This window comes from Apostichopus japonicus, chromosome 5 (assembly GCF_037975245.1).
Source record: "Apostichopus japonicus isolate 1M-3 chromosome 5, ASM3797524v1, whole genome shotgun sequence".
NCBI classification, from domain to species: Eukaryota; Metazoa; Echinodermata; class Holothuroidea; order Aspidochirotida; family Stichopodidae; genus Apostichopus; species Apostichopus japonicus.
The window spans coordinates 15,760,742-15,778,801 of record NC_092565.1 but is presented as its reverse complement, the minus strand read 5'-3'; the positions used below and the strand labels follow the sequence as shown (position 1 = coordinate 15,778,801).

The 18,060-nt window shown below is 36.9% G+C and overlaps 1 protein-coding gene across 2 annotated transcripts in view; it reads right to left on the bottom strand.

The window, feature by feature from the left end:
* Nucleotides 1–18,060, bottom strand: part of LOC139967821 (solute carrier family 28 member 3-like) — a 34,104-nt gene that overhangs the window by 5,411 nt on the left and 10,633 nt on the right. The window contains exons 3-10 of one of the 2 annotated variants that reach the window (XM_071971929.1): nt 14,455–14,592; nt 10,247–10,533; nt 4,228–4,384; nt 3,854–4,048; nt 2,710–2,871; nt 2,035–2,291; nt 1,175–1,343; nt 499–657 (exon numbers count right to left, since the gene is read on the bottom strand). In XM_071971929.1, the coding sequence (XP_071828030.1) occupies nt 499–657; nt 1,175–1,343; nt 2,035–2,291; nt 2,710–2,871; nt 3,854–4,048; nt 4,228–4,384; nt 10,247–10,533; nt 14,455–14,592 (1,524 nt within the window). Of the gene's footprint in view, nt 1–498; nt 658–1,174; nt 1,344–2,034; nt 2,292–2,709; nt 2,872–3,853; nt 4,049–4,227; nt 4,385–10,246; nt 10,534–12,520; nt 13,065–14,454; nt 14,593–18,060 lie in introns of those variants that run through there. The other variant, XM_071971930.1, reaches the window with a different exon arrangement.

Below are 18,060 nucleotides of genomic sequence, written 5' to 3'. Positions count from 1 at the left end.
GCATATTTCATTGTACACCAGACCGTCTCGAAACAGGTCTACAAAGCAGCTTACTTAATTTCAATGTCAAGTCGACCAATTTTCAACTTCATAAATCGACTTGCTATATAACATTCAGTCCTGGCTGTAAAAAAATGATACTTGTGAGAACGTGCCAATAAGCTACAAAGAGGACGCATTGAATTTTTTTGTGGTTTGATTTCTTGTATTCGCAGTTTTCACAGAACCTTGATATGAGGATAAAACAAAACGCTGACTGTGAAGGTCCTTACATTTCTTGATATTATCTGATAAAAAATCACTCTTGAATAGATAGGTAATGAAGTTTAACAATGAGTATAGGAGAAGACAAAGGAAAAATAGAGGACAATATTTACATATTGAAATAGGTTAAAAGTTATGAAGGTACTACAACACTATTACTATGGATTCACTGTTGACAGACACTGTCACAATTGTCAAAGACAAAAATGGCTTTGAAAGATAAAAACTGATTACCGTTATTGTATTCTCTCTGATATAAGTAGAAAGATATTCATAGGCAATATACTCATTCAGGAAAGTCTTGATACCAATGAGTTCCGCAACTTCCATACAGTCTTCAGGATCGGTACCCAAAATCCAAGCCAAGGGATAGAGGAGATACCTGCAGATTAACTACAGCCAAACAGAACAAAAAACAAGAAAGTGCATCATTTGAAAAGGAAATAAGCCAGCAGGATAAAGTCAACCATTTTGAATAAAGGTCAAAGGACAATCACCGACCTTTCAGCACTAGGTCCCACATTTCAACTACTTTTGCAGTTCTCTCAAAACCAAACGTTTGTTAAATTTTTTGAGATAAAACTCACATTAAATTGTCTTGATGCAATGTTTTTTGTCAAAGATACCGTCTTAGACTTCTTCACGTAAATCCTGTTCAAACATTTTTTCAAACATCCCTATCGACCAATGATTTATCTTATACATTGTCCTTGAAATTCGTAAGGGTAAATTCATTTTATTGACTCATTATAAAATTTAATTGTTTTTTCTTCTTTTGGAAAACAATACTGGGAGGTTAAACTCATAACAATATACAAGTATTGCTGATATCATGATATTGCAACAATACTAATCTTTAAATATAAATTTGCTTAAATATACAGCACTTGAAAGAGTTTTAAAAACTGACCTGAAAGCTAAGGCCTTCGATGTCTGCTAGTTCACCGAGCCACTGAAGAATGTTGTTGATCAATGCAAGGACACAGAGAATAGTCAGAATATTAGCGATGATGTAACCACAGATCTTTAATCCATCGATAGCACCATTATAGAGAGCTTCAAAACAGTTCTTTGACTTTCTGGTAACCAAGAATGGAATAAAAGGGAGGAAAAATCAAGGGGGAAGAAGAGGAAGGGAGGTGGTGTGGGTGGTTGGGGTTGGTGATGGTAGAATTATTATGACAGTAATGAATTTTATTTGCATATTTCAGTTAGCAAATAGCCTTAGGTTACAAAACATATAAATTTGTGTAGAGTTATGTAACTGAAACATTAAGTTTTAACAGAGTATAAGAGAGAAAAGGTACAGTTATCAATAGCTAGTTTACAAGGAAGAGATTGTGAAATACACAATGAGGTCCACTACTGGTTGACTGACGAGTTCATAGTCAGCATGACATCAGTCAATCTACTGAGGCATGAGACGCTCCCTTTAACTATGTAGAGGAGCTAACAGAATTAACTGTAGCTAACAGAATTAACTCTAGTCTCACACCATAGAATGGTTTGCTGTTTCAGGTGATCTTTAGACTAGTTCACATCCAGTGGATGACATGTTGACATCTAGTCGACATCTAGGTTACCTGTGGAATAAACTCTAGTCAACTTATCCAACCCAAAGAATGACTCATTGTCTGCAGTTTGACGCCATAGCATGGTTTGCTGGGTTTTTTGTTTTATTATTTATTGTTTTTTATTATTTAATTTTTTTTTTCCATCTACCTGTGGAATAAACTCTAGTCAACTAAAGGAAGCTATAGAATGACTCACTTTCCGCAGTCAGACACGACCGCATGATTTGCTGTTTTAGGTTTGTCTACCTCTGGAATGAACATCTTGGCTACCACGAGAGAGGCGGGAGCAGACATGATGGACGCAGACAGCAGATGAGCTGCACTGACACCAAACTTGATGTAGATTGCTAAAACACTACCAGCTATGGTTGCAAGGCCTCCAACCATTAATGAGTGCATTTCAGATGTGGTAAAGTCATTCAGGTAAGGCTTTATGGCCAAGGGAGCAGTACTCTGTAACAAGTAATGAATGGAGAATTATAAAATTATATAACAAGGTCAAAGGTCATCACCACAGCTCAACAACTTTGACTTGCTCAAAGTTGCTTTCTCATTTCAAAATTAATTTCGTTGAGAATCTCACACTACAAGTTATTTTCATGGTGTCATCTGTGAATTTGGTATTTTTCTGTTTCTGAATTGGGAAGAGGGATTGGATTCTCTGTCCCCCTCGACCATTATCAATATTTCAGCCTTGATAAGCCTTGATAAAGTACGTTAAACAGTGCTCATCATTGGAACATACAGTTGAAAATAAGATGACATCTTAACACAAGTTAACTCAATATATTCTATTTTAAATATAAAAGAATACATTATATGCATACATTTTACTCTCTCCATAATTAAACAAAAAACTAAGTTGACTCACACAACCAACAAAGACATTTGATGCAGCTCCAAATGACTCTGCACCGGACACCCCCATGGTGTGGTGCATGATGAATGCAAAAGCAGAGATGACAATCTGCATCAGTCCCAGGTGATAGAAGAGAGCAAACATGGCGCTGGTGAAGATGATGACGGGTAAAATCTGTATGAAAGTACAAAAATAAGATCAAAGGAGTCAGAGCCAAGAAAAGATGATGATGACGAAACACTGCATAATTTTCTAGGATCATCTCAAAACACTATTGAACTTGTTTCATTCGTTGCTAGTGTTTGGTGGGTGCGCAATTTGTTAGGACCAAACTCCAGTCGGCTGAGGTATGCAAATTAAAGGAGAGGCAAATCCAAATATTATCTTTTCCCTATGATATAGTTGTGATGCACAATTCTCTCATACAGCCAAACAGTCTTCTTCTTCTTCCTCCTCCTCCTCCTCCTCCTCCTCCTCCTCCTCCTCTTCCTCTTCCTCTTCTTCTTCTTCTTCTTCTTCTTCAAGGACTAGAATTTTGGCAATGTGTTATGTCATATTTCCACCAAAGGTAAAAGGTTAGTTTCATTTTTTTTTTTTTATCATTTTCGTTTTTTTTGAAGATAAGTTAAAAATATGGACTGCAGCAACAAAATGCTCAAATGCCAACACTCTTTTTAAAGAAATTAGACAATGTGATTAATAGAGAGTAACATTAAATTTAAAGCACCACTGGCTCTATGGTGTCATTTCTAGACTTGTTCAAGTCTTCTAGTCTTGCAGGTGAAGTATTAAAAACTCTCCAACATGGTATCTCTCACATAGAACTAAATTATTCTTAGCTGTGCTGTGGAGCTATTCTTAACAAGCTATATGCATCACATTTGCTAATAGTGAGGTTAGTTGGGTTGTCCTTTTCCTTCAGATGGGCAGAGTCATGGTATGGTATGTGATACACTTCTCAGCATATATCTCCTTTCTGTTCTCTAAATGAAAACCCGATGTCGTTCTTAGATGAATCTTTCACAAGAACACTCATCACCAGCTCTTCTCCTATCCTTAGATGAAAAATCCAGACAAACTATTATAAAAATGATGATATTTTGGGGAAAATTTTTTTAAATGTTTTCATTAATGTTTATTAGAAAAATGACCTTACCTCAAAGAGAAAAGACCTAAGTGCTAAATCTTGAGGACCAAAGACAAAAGTGGCACCCACTGTTGTATAGTTTAAGAACGCCTCAACTTCTTTGCCTATCCACTGGAAGAACTCAAATCCTAATCTTGTTCGGAGGATCAGAACCCCGAAGAAGATCTGCAAGTAGACCCCCCAGAAGACAGTCCGCCAACGAATCTGGGAGGGATGCGAATCAAGCAAACAGTATTTATGTCTGGCTTGTGTTGAAAAACTTTGTTCTATCATAAAGAAAACCAAAGCACTCGAGACCATCAACATCCCACTCCCCCCCCCCCCACCCAACAAAAACAACCCCCTCCTAACTTGTGTAGGACATTCATTGACTGTTGCCTTACCTTTGTAGGATGCCTAGAACAAAGTAAGCTGGTGGATAACATAACAATCAGACCAAGCACAGATACCATTCGCCTTGGTTCTCTGATCCAGGAATGGAAGACACCAGTGGCAGCGATCATTACCAAGAGAAAAACCACCAGGAAGAAGTACATTGCCCTGAGAAAGCAGAAAAAAATATACAGCATTGAATACATGAAATAAACCACCAGGAAAAAGTACATTGCCCTAAGAAAGCAGAAAAAAAATATACAGCATTGAATACATGAAATAAATTACTGGTGTTAGCAGTCTTCATCAAGAGGAAAACCACCCGGAAGAAGTACGTTGCCCTGAGAAAGCATAAAAACATATACAGCATTGAATACATGCAATAAACCACTGGTTATAGCAGTCATCATCAAGAGGAAACTACCAGGAAGAAGCACATTGTCCTGAGAAAGCAGAAAAAACATATACAGCATTAAATACATGAAATAAACCACTGAAGATAAACATTGCCCTGAGAAAGCAGAAAAACATATACAGCATTGAATACTTGAAATAAACCACTGGTGTTAGCAGTCATCATCTAGAGGAAAACCACCCGGAAGGAGTACGTTGCCCTGAGAAAGCATAAAAACATATACAGCATTGAATCAATGATAGGAGAATTTGGTGGCAGCAGTCACCATCAAGAGGAAACTACCAGGAAGAAGTTGATTTCCCTGAGAAAGCAGAAAACATTAACTTTGAATCAATGATTGAAGATATCGGAGGCTGAAGTCATTACCGATCTAGGTGTACATTGTCCCCAGGAAATAGAAAACAAAAAAATTGAATGAATGGTATTAGACACTGGTGGCAGCAATCATTATCAGAAGGAACTGGAAGTTATTGGTGGCAGCAGTCATTATGAGCAGGAACTGAAAGATATTGGTGGCAGCAGTCATTATGAGCAGGAACTGAAAGATATTGGTGGCAGCAGTCATTATGAGCAGGAACTGGAAGATATTGGTGGCAGCAGTCATTGACAAGTGACAAACAAGCAAGAAGATGTATATTACTATGAGACAATAATAAACAATATAGATGCACATACTCCATTGAATGACACCGAGTGGCTAGCATGTGGTAAATGAACAAGGTTCCATGTTGTTTAGATATTTAAGAGACTGTCTATCCCGCACTTAACCAGCGTGATGCAACCCACAAGCTTTTTAACTATTAATCTTATTATTTCAAAAATTCAAAAGACAAAGAAAATCTATTGCTATTTCAATCAGTATCTTTTGGCAGCCATGAATATTGATGAACAATGTGACAAGTGTCTGAGCAACAAATGGTTTTTGATGACTTGAATTGTAATAATTCGATGCAAAGTTAAGTAATCTATGATTTGAAAGGGCTAGGAGGATGTCTTGCCTTTGCACAATACTCAGTATGTTTGGATAAAACTACAGCAAAGTAATGATCAAATAAAAAAAGCATATAACTAAAGAGAAAACAAAATGATGAAAAGAAAACCCTGAACCAAATACATTTAGTAGGATAGCAAGAATGCAATTGTTATGGGAAGACAGGACAGTAGCACCCTAAAAGTTAGAGGTGGAGGAGGGGTGGGGGAGGGGTAGGAACATTAATTAGTCAAACAATGCTAAGGTTTAGAGTGGATTGGTTTTCATGCCCAGGCCTATCTATCATGGGTGGCTTCTCTTAAGAAGTGACAGTGCTAAGGTACTTCGAGGGAGTATGGTCGGGAATTAATGAATGAATCTTCAAACTATTGGAGCAGTTGAAACACACCTCTGGCACCCAAAGTATTTCACTTTCACCTGAACAATAGATGTAGTATGTAACATTTATGGGAAAATTTGGATACAAACTGTCATGAATAAAGAACTAAACTATGTGAACTTCTATGCATGTCTGCTTGAATAAACACCCAAGTGTGAATGTCAGTGAGGTCCCCATAAAGGGGTATGGTGAAATTGACGAGAATAGTCTTAATTGTAGACTTCCATGTTATTTCAATGAGGTAAACAGATTGTGTGATATGTAGCCGATTGCGTATGGTTTAATGGGATGTAGTAAATTTGAAGAGAATGGTCATATTATGGTTGACTTCCATGTTATTACAATGATACCTAGACTTGAATTGCAGAAACAATTTTGTGATATATGCATAAATCACAGATAGTGTTAGCAAAGTCCTCTTGAAGGGTTATAGCGCAATTGAAGAGGATTACCATTATATTTTTTAAAAGCATGTTATGAAAATACTGTTATACTTTGCATCAAATAAAACAGATACTCCAGTTGCACACACAGTGTAAGTTATATGGAAATGAAAAACATTCCACACTGTAAATTGAAAGTCCTAGATCTGTATCTTGTTCCTAACTCAAGATATGGTCGATTGAATGTAACCTTTATCATTTCTTCCCCATACAAAATGTTATGTGGATGTTTTTTTTCACCTAATGTGTTTTTTTTTTTTAGCTATCAACTTCAGCCAGTGCATTATATATTACCCCTTTAAATATGCTACAAAGACCCAACATGGTTATCTGTAGTCAAACTTTTCTTTGCTTGTAAGTTTTAAGCCTGTTAAACCTGAATTTAATCCTTCGATCGATATATTAGTTGTGGCTTTCTTCTTCAGTCTCAGTAATCCTCTAATTTTAGCTACTGAACATCAAAAGGATGCCGATTTCTGTGAAGGTCCAATGAAGGTTAGAAAGCAGCTTTCTGTATTTCATCAACAACAAAAATCACAATAGCTCAGAAAGTAAGAAACCCTCCTTCGTGATTGCACAAACTAGAATGTTATGAATAATTATTAAAGCACTCAGTCATCAAAGTGGATCTACAGTTCAAGTATAAATTTCATACAAACCAATTTTTTTGTGAGAATATCTTGTTTACCAAGTTTTTTGGAATGTAACTTCTACTGACCTTAAATGACCTTTGACCTCCATCAATTTTCACCCTCCACTAATCTCGACAGGGTTGTTGTAATCAATAAAATACATCTACATTCCTAATAGGAATTTAATCGCCCTATGCAATATTTTGGTGTATCATCATGCTTACAAGCAGGCATCAAATACACATATGTATACACACACAGTAACACGCACACACACCCAATCATACACCACTGCATAAACCATTTGCATCCAAGATCAAGTGTTTCAAGTCAAACCAAACTTGTTGAGTAGTAGCTCACTCTATATATAATCTGTTACTTGTTGATAGTTCTAGCAGGGTTCGGGTGATGATAAATACAATGTTCTCTTGGTACACAAATTGCTGCTATAAACCTATAGTGCATCTGGTTTTGTGTTGATATATGGCTGCATACCATCATATTGGCTGAGCAAGGAGATGACATTATACCTTTATCCCTTGGGGATCATTAAATGATATCCCATGTAAGCAGTGAACCTGGGCCCCTTGAAAGCACTCTGACATCACCTGGAGTTAATATTACATACATGCTAAATTGAATTAGGTATTGAATAACACTTATCTATAATAACTCTGCAGACATAATAACACCAATGTAGATGCAGGCAATAAATGGCTATGTTTTGATCAGGAGAAACACATGATAAACACACAAATATTATAAACAACCAGAGGCAACAACATTAATCACCCATGTGCAATCTATGTTACTATGTTAAGATGTCTATGTATTCCCAGCTGACATTAATATATTCATCATTTCAGTGGTCTGTGATTGTAAACCTCACCATGCACTAACTTCATGCAAGCCATTCTTGTTGTCTTATTGTAATACAACTAGAACAAAGTCGTATTTGTATAAAAACACGTGCCATTGTAGTGAAGGTGAAAGTTAATTAGTTGTTGGTATTCAATGGAGGGTCTTTGTTACTGCAATCTTTTGAAGTTATTTCGGTCACGAAGAAGCCAGTTCGGGGGTTTGGTCCTTTAACGTAGACCAAATCTAGGCTATATTGTGTAATGTTTAAACAGTACTCTAGCTAGCATGTACCTGCAATATCAACAAAGAAATAATGACTAAACCCATTACATATTAACCAGGCAACCAAGCTGTCAATCACGAATCACTCGGTCATGACAGAGAATACACAGTCCTGGACACTGATTGGTCAAATTAGACAACACGTTAACATTACTGTATCCTTGCTGCTAGTTGGCGAAATTTTACGAACATATGGTGGTTTACACCGAAGGCCTAATCAGTGGCGGAGCTAGGGGTATTGGTCAAGGGGGGGCGAGAATGGTCTGTAGGGGCGCTTTCGGCACTATCTAAGCGGCGCGCCACCACAGTTTGGCGCAGAGCGTACAACAATTTTTTGAGTAAAGATATACTTCCTAGATCGCCGGAATTGACCCTTTCCTGGCCTTGCTAATTTGCAGATAAACGAAGAATAAATATAGGTGTCAACACCAACAAAATGTGACAAATGTCAATAGGTAGATGAGAGCCCAATAAAAAAAGTAAATATTCGCGAATAAGTAAAAAGTGGTAAAAAGCTGAAAAGGGCGCCAGCAGTCCATTTGAGTCCATCAGGGGGGGCATTCGCCCCCCCCCCTGACTATATGGACGCTCCGCCATTGGGCCTAATGCACTATTATCTAACAAATGCACATGTAACACTCTCCAGTCTATTAAAAACTGCCTGGTCGATTTCCTGGTCCTGGTTGGTCATCATCTAAAACACGTAACATTATGCCATACACGGCCAACCATATACGTTTATGTATGTATATGTATGTATATGTATATTAGATCCTCCTGCAAGCAGGAACTCGCGAAGAAGCCTCATTGGCTTATCAAAGCCGCAAGCTGACCGAAGTCAGTCTCTTACATTCATATTTAAAGTCCATGATTATGAATTGTTAGTTGTCAACAACTCTCTAACTGGACGACATACATTAATCTGGGAGTGACTCGAACCGGGGACCTTATGATTGAAAGGCACTGGCGTTAACCACTAGGCTAACACTCCACTCCACTCCACGTACGAAGCAGCTACCTGTGGAAACTAACTATCACTGTGTAGTATATAATGCAATGTCGTTACGGACAAGCAAGCACACTATAATAATGTATATTAACATTGCCTATGTTGCAAGAGCTGAATAAGTACAGATAATGCTGACTTGTTGCGGATAAATACGATTAACAGTTGTTGCTTGCAACTTTTTTGCAGGATGTTATTAACTCAAATGAGTTCAAATGATTCGAGAATAACGAACCTAAGTAGAGAATTTTATGTATTGTTTTGAAGTAGTATGCTTCTCAAGGAGATCTATTTTCTTAACGTGTGCAGCATTAAATGTTCGCCGCCACAATTCTTTGCAAATCTGGGTCTAGATATTTCCTCCATAGCCAACCTGTAAATTTGAGATTGCTATGAAGAGTGTATGCTCAACTGGCATGATTCACCAGCCAGCCATGTAGATAATGGGGTGGGTATAAAGTAATCCCAATATTGTAGCACGCATGCGCACTACAATAATGACATGACCTATCCTGCCGCTCTCTCTGAGACCCTATGTTGTGTATAAATCAACATGTCCTCAGCTCACAATAAATTCATATATTCAATTCATGATCATATTTTTAAATGGCATGTGAGTGTATACCTCACCATACACTAACTTCAAACAAACAACCCCTCTGTCTTATTGTAAGGAACAGAGATAATATACATGACTTACCCTGGCACCCTTTGCATCCCATTGCTGCATATATGTACAACTATTTAAATGGCCTGCGAGTGCAAAAATCACAATACACAAAACTTTGCTCAAGCAACTCTTTTGTCTTACTTTAATGAACAGATATATAAAACTGTTAATGACTGACCCGGCCGCATGTTGAGGTTCAATGTCTCCTCAGCTGACATCCCCTTAATTCATCCTTTGTATTGTCTTTTCAATGTTATGAACAGGAGTCCTGAAATAACATGACTAAAGTCAGCCAATCTTTGAGGCCCAAACTGATGCATCACTTTTACAACCAATCGACCATGTACCTACCATCTTAAAACTTTCTTTTGTTGGTTGGAGGTCTCCATACATTTGCTCTCTTTGAATATCTTCTTCCATTCGTCCCCCCAACGATTGATGACATACTTTGCTAGAGAGTATCCAACCACAAGCAAGGTGATGACCAGAAGAGGAACAGCTTCATGGAAATGACGAACCAAGCCGTAGATTAAATATGCAAAATAGAGGAATCCCAGCAAACCAAACACGATCCACTTCAGAACTTTCTTCTGGTTTTCTTCTAACTGTCCGAAACCCTTCTCTAAAAACTCTAAAGACTTAAGGAAAAGAAGAAAAAGAAGGGTGTTATCAATCACACAGCAATGATCTTTGATGTTCATACCTTTTCATGATTGAAAACTACTAATATATTGTAAAGTTAGTTTAACGTGTAATAGTATTGTAAGGTGGAGTTACTTCAAACATAGAAAACGGAGCAATGATGGTTGCTTGCTGGCATCTAACAGCTTCGATATTGCATATATAATATACTACGATGCCTGACCACAAATTGGCATTGGGACACCCTTACCTATTTCTACACTTTGTGCAATTTTGGCCACATTATATATGAAGTTGTCAATAATTGCATACCCCAGGTAATAAAACCATGTTCATGCAGTGACGATGGTCAAATTTAGTTCTCATTGAATTATCGGTTACTATGGAAATAAATACAAAATGGAGTGGAGACGAAAGGTCCGAGTGGTCATGAAAGTTTGAAAATTTCTGTATGTCTGGGGGTAACTTTTGAGGTCAAGAAACATCAAGCTACTTGCTTGCTGTACCATATCATCAGAAAGTCAATCATCAAAGTATATATATGGTTACACACTAGTTAGGATAGTTAAATACTGTGTTCTTTCGAACCCACTGTTACCTGAGTCTACCATGCGCTCCGAGTTGAGCTTGCATGGCAAGCCATATGGGACAAATTAATAAGCATATATAAATTCAAATTAATACGCAGATATATTATGCGGTGTTTGTCCCACTTGGCTTGCCATACGGGTAAGCCTCTCGCTTTGTAACATGGGGATACTGTTCAGGATCGGTTCCTTCAATCCTCCTCCAGAGGTGGACTGAACTCGGATACACCTGCTGTGCATAAATAATCATTGCAGGAGGCGTTCCAACAACTTGCAGAGACCTTATTACTTTCGCTAAATTCCAGAGGCTGCAATACTCGTGTTTAAATAAGCATATTGGGACACAGATCGCGATCACATTGTCTGATTGAGGTGTGGGGGAAAGAGCATCTCTTATTACATTTGGGTTACACAGAATCAATGGGAACACACCTAAATTAAGAGAACGTAAAGTGAGTCTTTAACTGCAAAGCGAGGGCAGTGCTTCTGGCTGGTATTAGTTACTCCACTGCCAAGATGGCTTGAAATATTACTCCAAGTTATCACTGGAGACATGAAACATGAAACATGAAAATTTGAGGTCACATGAAACAGATTTGCTAATCAATTCTTCCCTCCAAAACACCAAAGTGTCTATGACATCATACTATTCTCCTTAAACACTATGAACAGTTTCTAACCTTCATCTGATAGAAACAGGATATTTATTCTTCTCATATCAGCCAGTATTAGTGCATTCTTTAAAGCAGGACATAAAAGGAAAGTGTCGAGAATATTTGTCCCAACTGGGTAAATTGATTCTTCACTAGTAGATTCACATAAACAATCATCCATCACCACTAGAAGGAAAAATGTTCTTAGTTCTTAGGTTTTTGTTTTGACAACCACAAACTCTAAATATTTTGTCTTAAATCTGTAAGGTGAACAGTTCATGTTACTAAAGTTACAAGCTTTGTTCAATAAGAAGGTAGTAAATGTAATCTTTGTGCTGACTATGATGTGAGTTCTGTTTACCAGTGTTGCAAATCAGATCTTCTTTTGCCAACTGAAAATTCCTGAGACACAAGAACTGATTCTTGCTTTTATCGTAGAAAGATCAGGAGGCCTTATGTACTAGGCTAATGCTTACAGCATTTTATGACTAGTAAAACTTATTGTGTCCAATCATATTTCAATTGGTTAGGTGAACGTAAGATGAACCTATTACTGCATATGACAGCCATAACAAATAAATTATTCAAATGAAAAATTATACCCTACAAGTTGAGAACACATGTAACTTTAATAGTAAAGAAATGAAAAGTGAAAGATATTGAAAGCAAACTTCATTAAAATTATTCAAAGCTTCCTTTTTTTTTAATAATTAAGACTATTAATATTTGTATTTTACTCTTACCATGTTGGTCCAATGTTAGAGAAAATCTTCACAAGAGCAAAGATACCATAAACAACAAAATAATCCAACTACAAGCTGGTATATTTTATTCCTGAATGTCATACATCAGTTTTCAGCAATCCTCTGCTCTCCTGCTTACAAAATTTTATGTTTATTCTACAAAATTAGGCCAACCACAAATAGGCTCTTGTTCAAAGTCAACAACCATTGGATTGGTATTTAGCAAAACGTTTAGGTTGGCTAGAGTTAACCTTGCCTATAAGCTGTAAACACCATTTTGTAATTCAGTAGCACGTAACCTCTCTCTGTTCCTTCAAACTTTTCTGCTCACCGTGACTGCATCCCAGTAAATTCACCTCCTTTCACTCACATCAAAATCCGGGTTTGACAGAATTGGTTTACTGATTACTAAGTTTACTACCGTCAGAAAGACAGGATCAAGTTTTTACCCTATACCTAGCCACAACGAAAGTTCAAAACATTTCTTTAAAGGTAATTAGTGAAACTGACATCCGTTATTACCGTAGACATTAGACACTAGGATTAGTGATTCCTACCATTGCCTCACTTAACAATCTGTGCAAGGTCCCTTAACCTCCACTTGACACTCCACTTGACACCCCCACTTGACATAGCAAGGTCATTAAGCTCAAATGAATATGACTGAACAACTTCTTCTTTATAAAGATTTTACTAGCAAGTCAGAGAGTGAACACATACTAACAAACTTCACCAAAGCATCTAAAAAGGGAAGTTTTTGTATGATTTAACTTCTTACAATGTTAGAGGGGCTCAAAGTTCATAATTTTAACTAAGAGTTAGAACATAACAAACATGTAAAGCATGTGCAAACCTATGGCTAGGTTACGGATCTTATTTAACCCACTTTAACATGATCTATTGAGTTCTACTTACTTTAGGGGTTTATAGCCAGGTCGCAGCAAATAAGTGCCACTTGTTAAAGTAAATACTTGCATGTAGGTAAATATACTAATAGTCTGTCAAAACTTACAGTTCTTCCATCCTGTTTGTGAGTTGAATTTACAAAATATTTTATTTTTAATGTAATAAACATTCCATAAATTATTTAACTTAACAGATTAATTAACTTAAGTGACAGTTCAAGTTTTCTCCTTCCAGATAATGAAGTCAAATCAAAAATATTTTCAAATTTTCAATTTACATGTAATTGATAATAAAATGGAAACATGCCTGGACAATAAAACTTTGAGAACACTTTATAGTACGATCAGGGAGTTGTTATGGAACTCCCTGGTACGATAACTTTCATTTAATGGTTAAAACTCTCTAGGAGGTATATATGCTTAGTTTGATCAATTAACTAGTTCAGAGTTACACCATGGAAGAGTATTGCACAATAGGTCACAAAAGGTCAATTGGTAACAGTATGAAACTTTCGTTCATTGACACTGACGTGATCCCACACAACATACAGTGATGTACAGTATGTACGCTAAAGTGTTAGGGAACACATAACCAGTTGCGGCGCTAGGGGTATTGGTCAGGGGGGGGGGGCGAGAATGGTCTGTAACTTTGTTAGTACTTAGTGACTAACAGGTTACCTGGGGCAGGAGGATTGTATAAAAAACATGTTTTCTTTTCCAAAACCTACATGGAAATGTTTCTGTTTCCAAATAGAAACAGTTTAGGTGAAACAGATACCCTCCTTTGACTTACGATATTGGCTATATTGTGCAGTGAGTAACATTGCAGTGAATGGTTACCGACTGACCTAGCTGTAAAGAAAGGTCACAGACAGGAACAATGCATGGGCAGATGATATCTCTGAACTAGCTTTTCTTTTTGCAATCTCATTTGGAGGAACTTACTTGGCAAGTTTCAAAAAATATATGTCGTTACTATTGTTGTTGTTAATTTGCTTTGATTGTATATGAAACTATAATTATACTCACCATATAAACCCAATTTCTTTGTCTTAAATCTGGAATTCCCTTGCCTTCCCATTCTGTTATATGATCGCTATCTGGTGAAGTTGGAGATGGAGGAAAGGAGGATTTATCTTCTACTTGTTCCAACGAGATGCTTATCTCCTGTGGAAGAAAGAGGTAAAACTAATAGACAGGAAAAGAAAATGACCAAACTTTCATGTGAAAATAATGGTGAGAAATGTACTTTGACTAAAAGTAGCTAGAAATCCATAGCAACTGTCATGCTTCCCAGGCTAGATACAGCTACCACCATGTTATTAAGCTTAGGCTAGCTATTATATGCATACCATAAGTCCTTCCATTGAACTACGACCAATACTGGATATGGAATTACGTCAATCCTAGATCTAAGGACCACCATATAAGCAGATTAGCAACTACCATGGTACCACATCAAGCTATCATTATGCTGATAAATGTAGTTGCCGTCATGTAAGTAGATCTAGCTACTATCATATATACTACATCTGGTCATCCCCATAGCTTTAATTTATAGCTCATGCAACAAAGATCTTAGATATTATGACATATACTGCTTTCATCTAGTCATATGATCATGCTACTAGCAGATATCATTAAATTACAATGCTCGGCCTCAATATATTACTAGTTCTACAATAGCAGCCACCTCCCCAATATAACTAGCTACCACCATGTTACTAGAGTTAGCTACCACTGTGCCCCTTGATCTAGCAACCACCATGCTACTAGATCTAGCTATGCATGTACCATGCCCCTAGATCTAAGCAACCTCCCTGCTAAATCTAGCTGTGCAGCAAAGGGTTGTTACTGATCTGTAACTTACCCCTCGATAGCTGTGCTAGACATATCACTTTATTTCCCAGGGTGTTGCAGAAACAGTAAGAAACACACAAAATATTTAAATTGATTTGGTTAGCCCATGACTTTTCTAAACCCTACAGACTTCATGGTAAACAGTCTACTGTTTGGCAGACAGCATGTGGATTGTTTGTAAGAATACTGTAGGATGAACGTCAAAATAAGGATAAAGGTTTTGTCAAAGTTGTCCATCTATTCCCTGACTGATGGCAGACGATACAGGGGCAGCATCCAGGCGACCAGCAGGACATCCTTACTAAGTGAACAATCTCTTCTGAACTGCACAGACATGATGCAGAGACATTGTCGTCAAAATCAACGTGTGTCTCCACATGTTCACTCTTTAAAGTTTCTCCTACCCTTGTAGTCTACAAAGGCTTTATCTGACTGTAGGAGATTGATCAACCATATCTTACATGACGCAGCCAAAGATAGGAAAACATAGATACAGTAGGAAATAGTGTTATAAAATAATGCATTACTCCCTAGCTGTCAGAAGAAAAAAGAAAAATATCCACCTCGTTACAAAGAGATTACGTAAACTATCTTCACCAGTATTGTTACTGGGATTACTTGGATGAAACATCTTAAAAGTGTTTACATCCACTCGGTAAAACTTGTGAATAGGCTGCTGTCCATGAAGACATGCACTTTAAATTACCTCTATAGGAATTAACACACAATACTTAGTAATAATGACCCTGACAATACCCTGGCTTGTGCCTATAAGAGAAGTGTATAGTGAATGTCTATAATGTGTATAAACAAAATCAAATGATGAAACCTACAACAACAAAATGATGGTCAACTTCCAAAGTGAGAAATTTGGTTGTAGAATAGTTACCATATGTGCAGGCCTGGATGGCATGCCATGTGCAATGCTGTACGGTATACAGTTAAAATGCAAAGCATCTTTGAAAATGTAATAGGCTATTCATGCATATGCTGTGAATGTTGGAAATCAAGTAAAATGAGTGGGTGACTTAACAAAATGCCAGCATAGAAATACTATACTTTTCAACTTATCTAATTGAGCCCCTTTAATGCTATGTGCTGCATATGCTGTGTATATCAGAAATCAAGTAAAATTAGTGTGAAGTTCCCATACTAGGTAAAATAGGTATTAAACCTACAGTACGTAAAATCCGAACATTATTCCTACAAGCAAATTTCAAGCTATCAAGTATCAAACGTACATTGGAGCCTTGGACTTGCTTCTATCTAAAATAGCATTCAACTGGCAAAAAGAAACTTTCATTGAAGAGAGAAGTCCAACACTATAGGGATCTTACACACTATTTTCTGTTGATCGAAATGGAAACACTCAGCATGAAAAGTATAAATTTATAGGGATGTTTAAACACATAGCCCCAAAGAAAATGTATATTTTTGAGTAAAAACAAAGTTGACTTCCAAGGATAGCCTGCTCATGTGTCAAGAATGGAATTTGAAATAAGTTTGCATTCCCAGAAGGGATGCCCAGTGGTCTCATCTTCTTCCCCTCAAAAATTACATCTTGGATTCTCATGTTTATTAATACACAACAATAACAAGTAACTATTGCCAAGAGTGTTGTGAATCAAGCGGAACAGAAAGTATTGAAACTTGCTATCCCTTCTAGACATGATAGGAATGAGATCAATGTTTTGACATCAGTCTGAGGAATAGTTAAATGATTTAATAAATAAATAGTTCCTTTGAACAACTCGTCATCAATTTTCTTGGCAGACTGGTGCAATAATTTCTTCCAATATTCTTTTCAATTGCTTATCATGTTCTGATTTATATATATGTTTTAATAGTTCTATATTAAGTCAGTATTCTACAGAAGGATGGATCTTGTTCTCTTAAAAATATCTTTATAAGAAATAGATGTATATTTTTCTCTCTGCATATGCCATCATAACATATATATCTCTTTAATGCAAGGATTATTATACACTTTTGAGACCACCAAGCTTATATAGAACCTGCATGCATTCATATGTGATATATAGCTTCAGGCTTGGTTTATCAGGAATTTAGAAGACAGGTGCAGTCTTATGGGTAATCTAATAAATTCGATAACACATTAATATGATCATGTTGGTAGTAGACTGTGGACATAACTTGTACTATCCCTAAGCAACAGTGGTTTATCCCAACAGGCCAATATATGTATACATGGGAGTTCCTTCTGCCTCTGTTGCTATCTGCCACAGGGACTACCCCGATGCATTGCTCATATATGTACAGCTGAATAAACGTGTCCACAATTCTTGCCAGGGAGGTGTTACACAAGCCTGCTCCATGAATAACGAGACATCATCACCAGTGGGATAACTCATAGTGCATTCCATGAATGATAAGACCTATGGTAACACTAGTGGGATAACTCATAGTGCATTCCATGAATGATAAGACCTATGGTAACACTAGTGGGATAACTCATAGTGCATTTTATGAATGATAAGACCTATGGTAACACTAGTGGGATAACTCATAGTGCATTATATGAATGATAAGACCTATGGTATCACTAGTGGGATAACTCAAAGTGCATTATATGAATGATAAGACCTATGGTAACACTAGTGGGATAACTCATAGTTCATTATATGAATGCTAAGACCAATGGTATCACTAGTGGGATAACTCAAAGTACATTATATTAATGATAAGACCTATGGTAACACTAGTGGGATAACTCAAAGTACATTATATTAATGATAAGACCTATGGTAACACTAG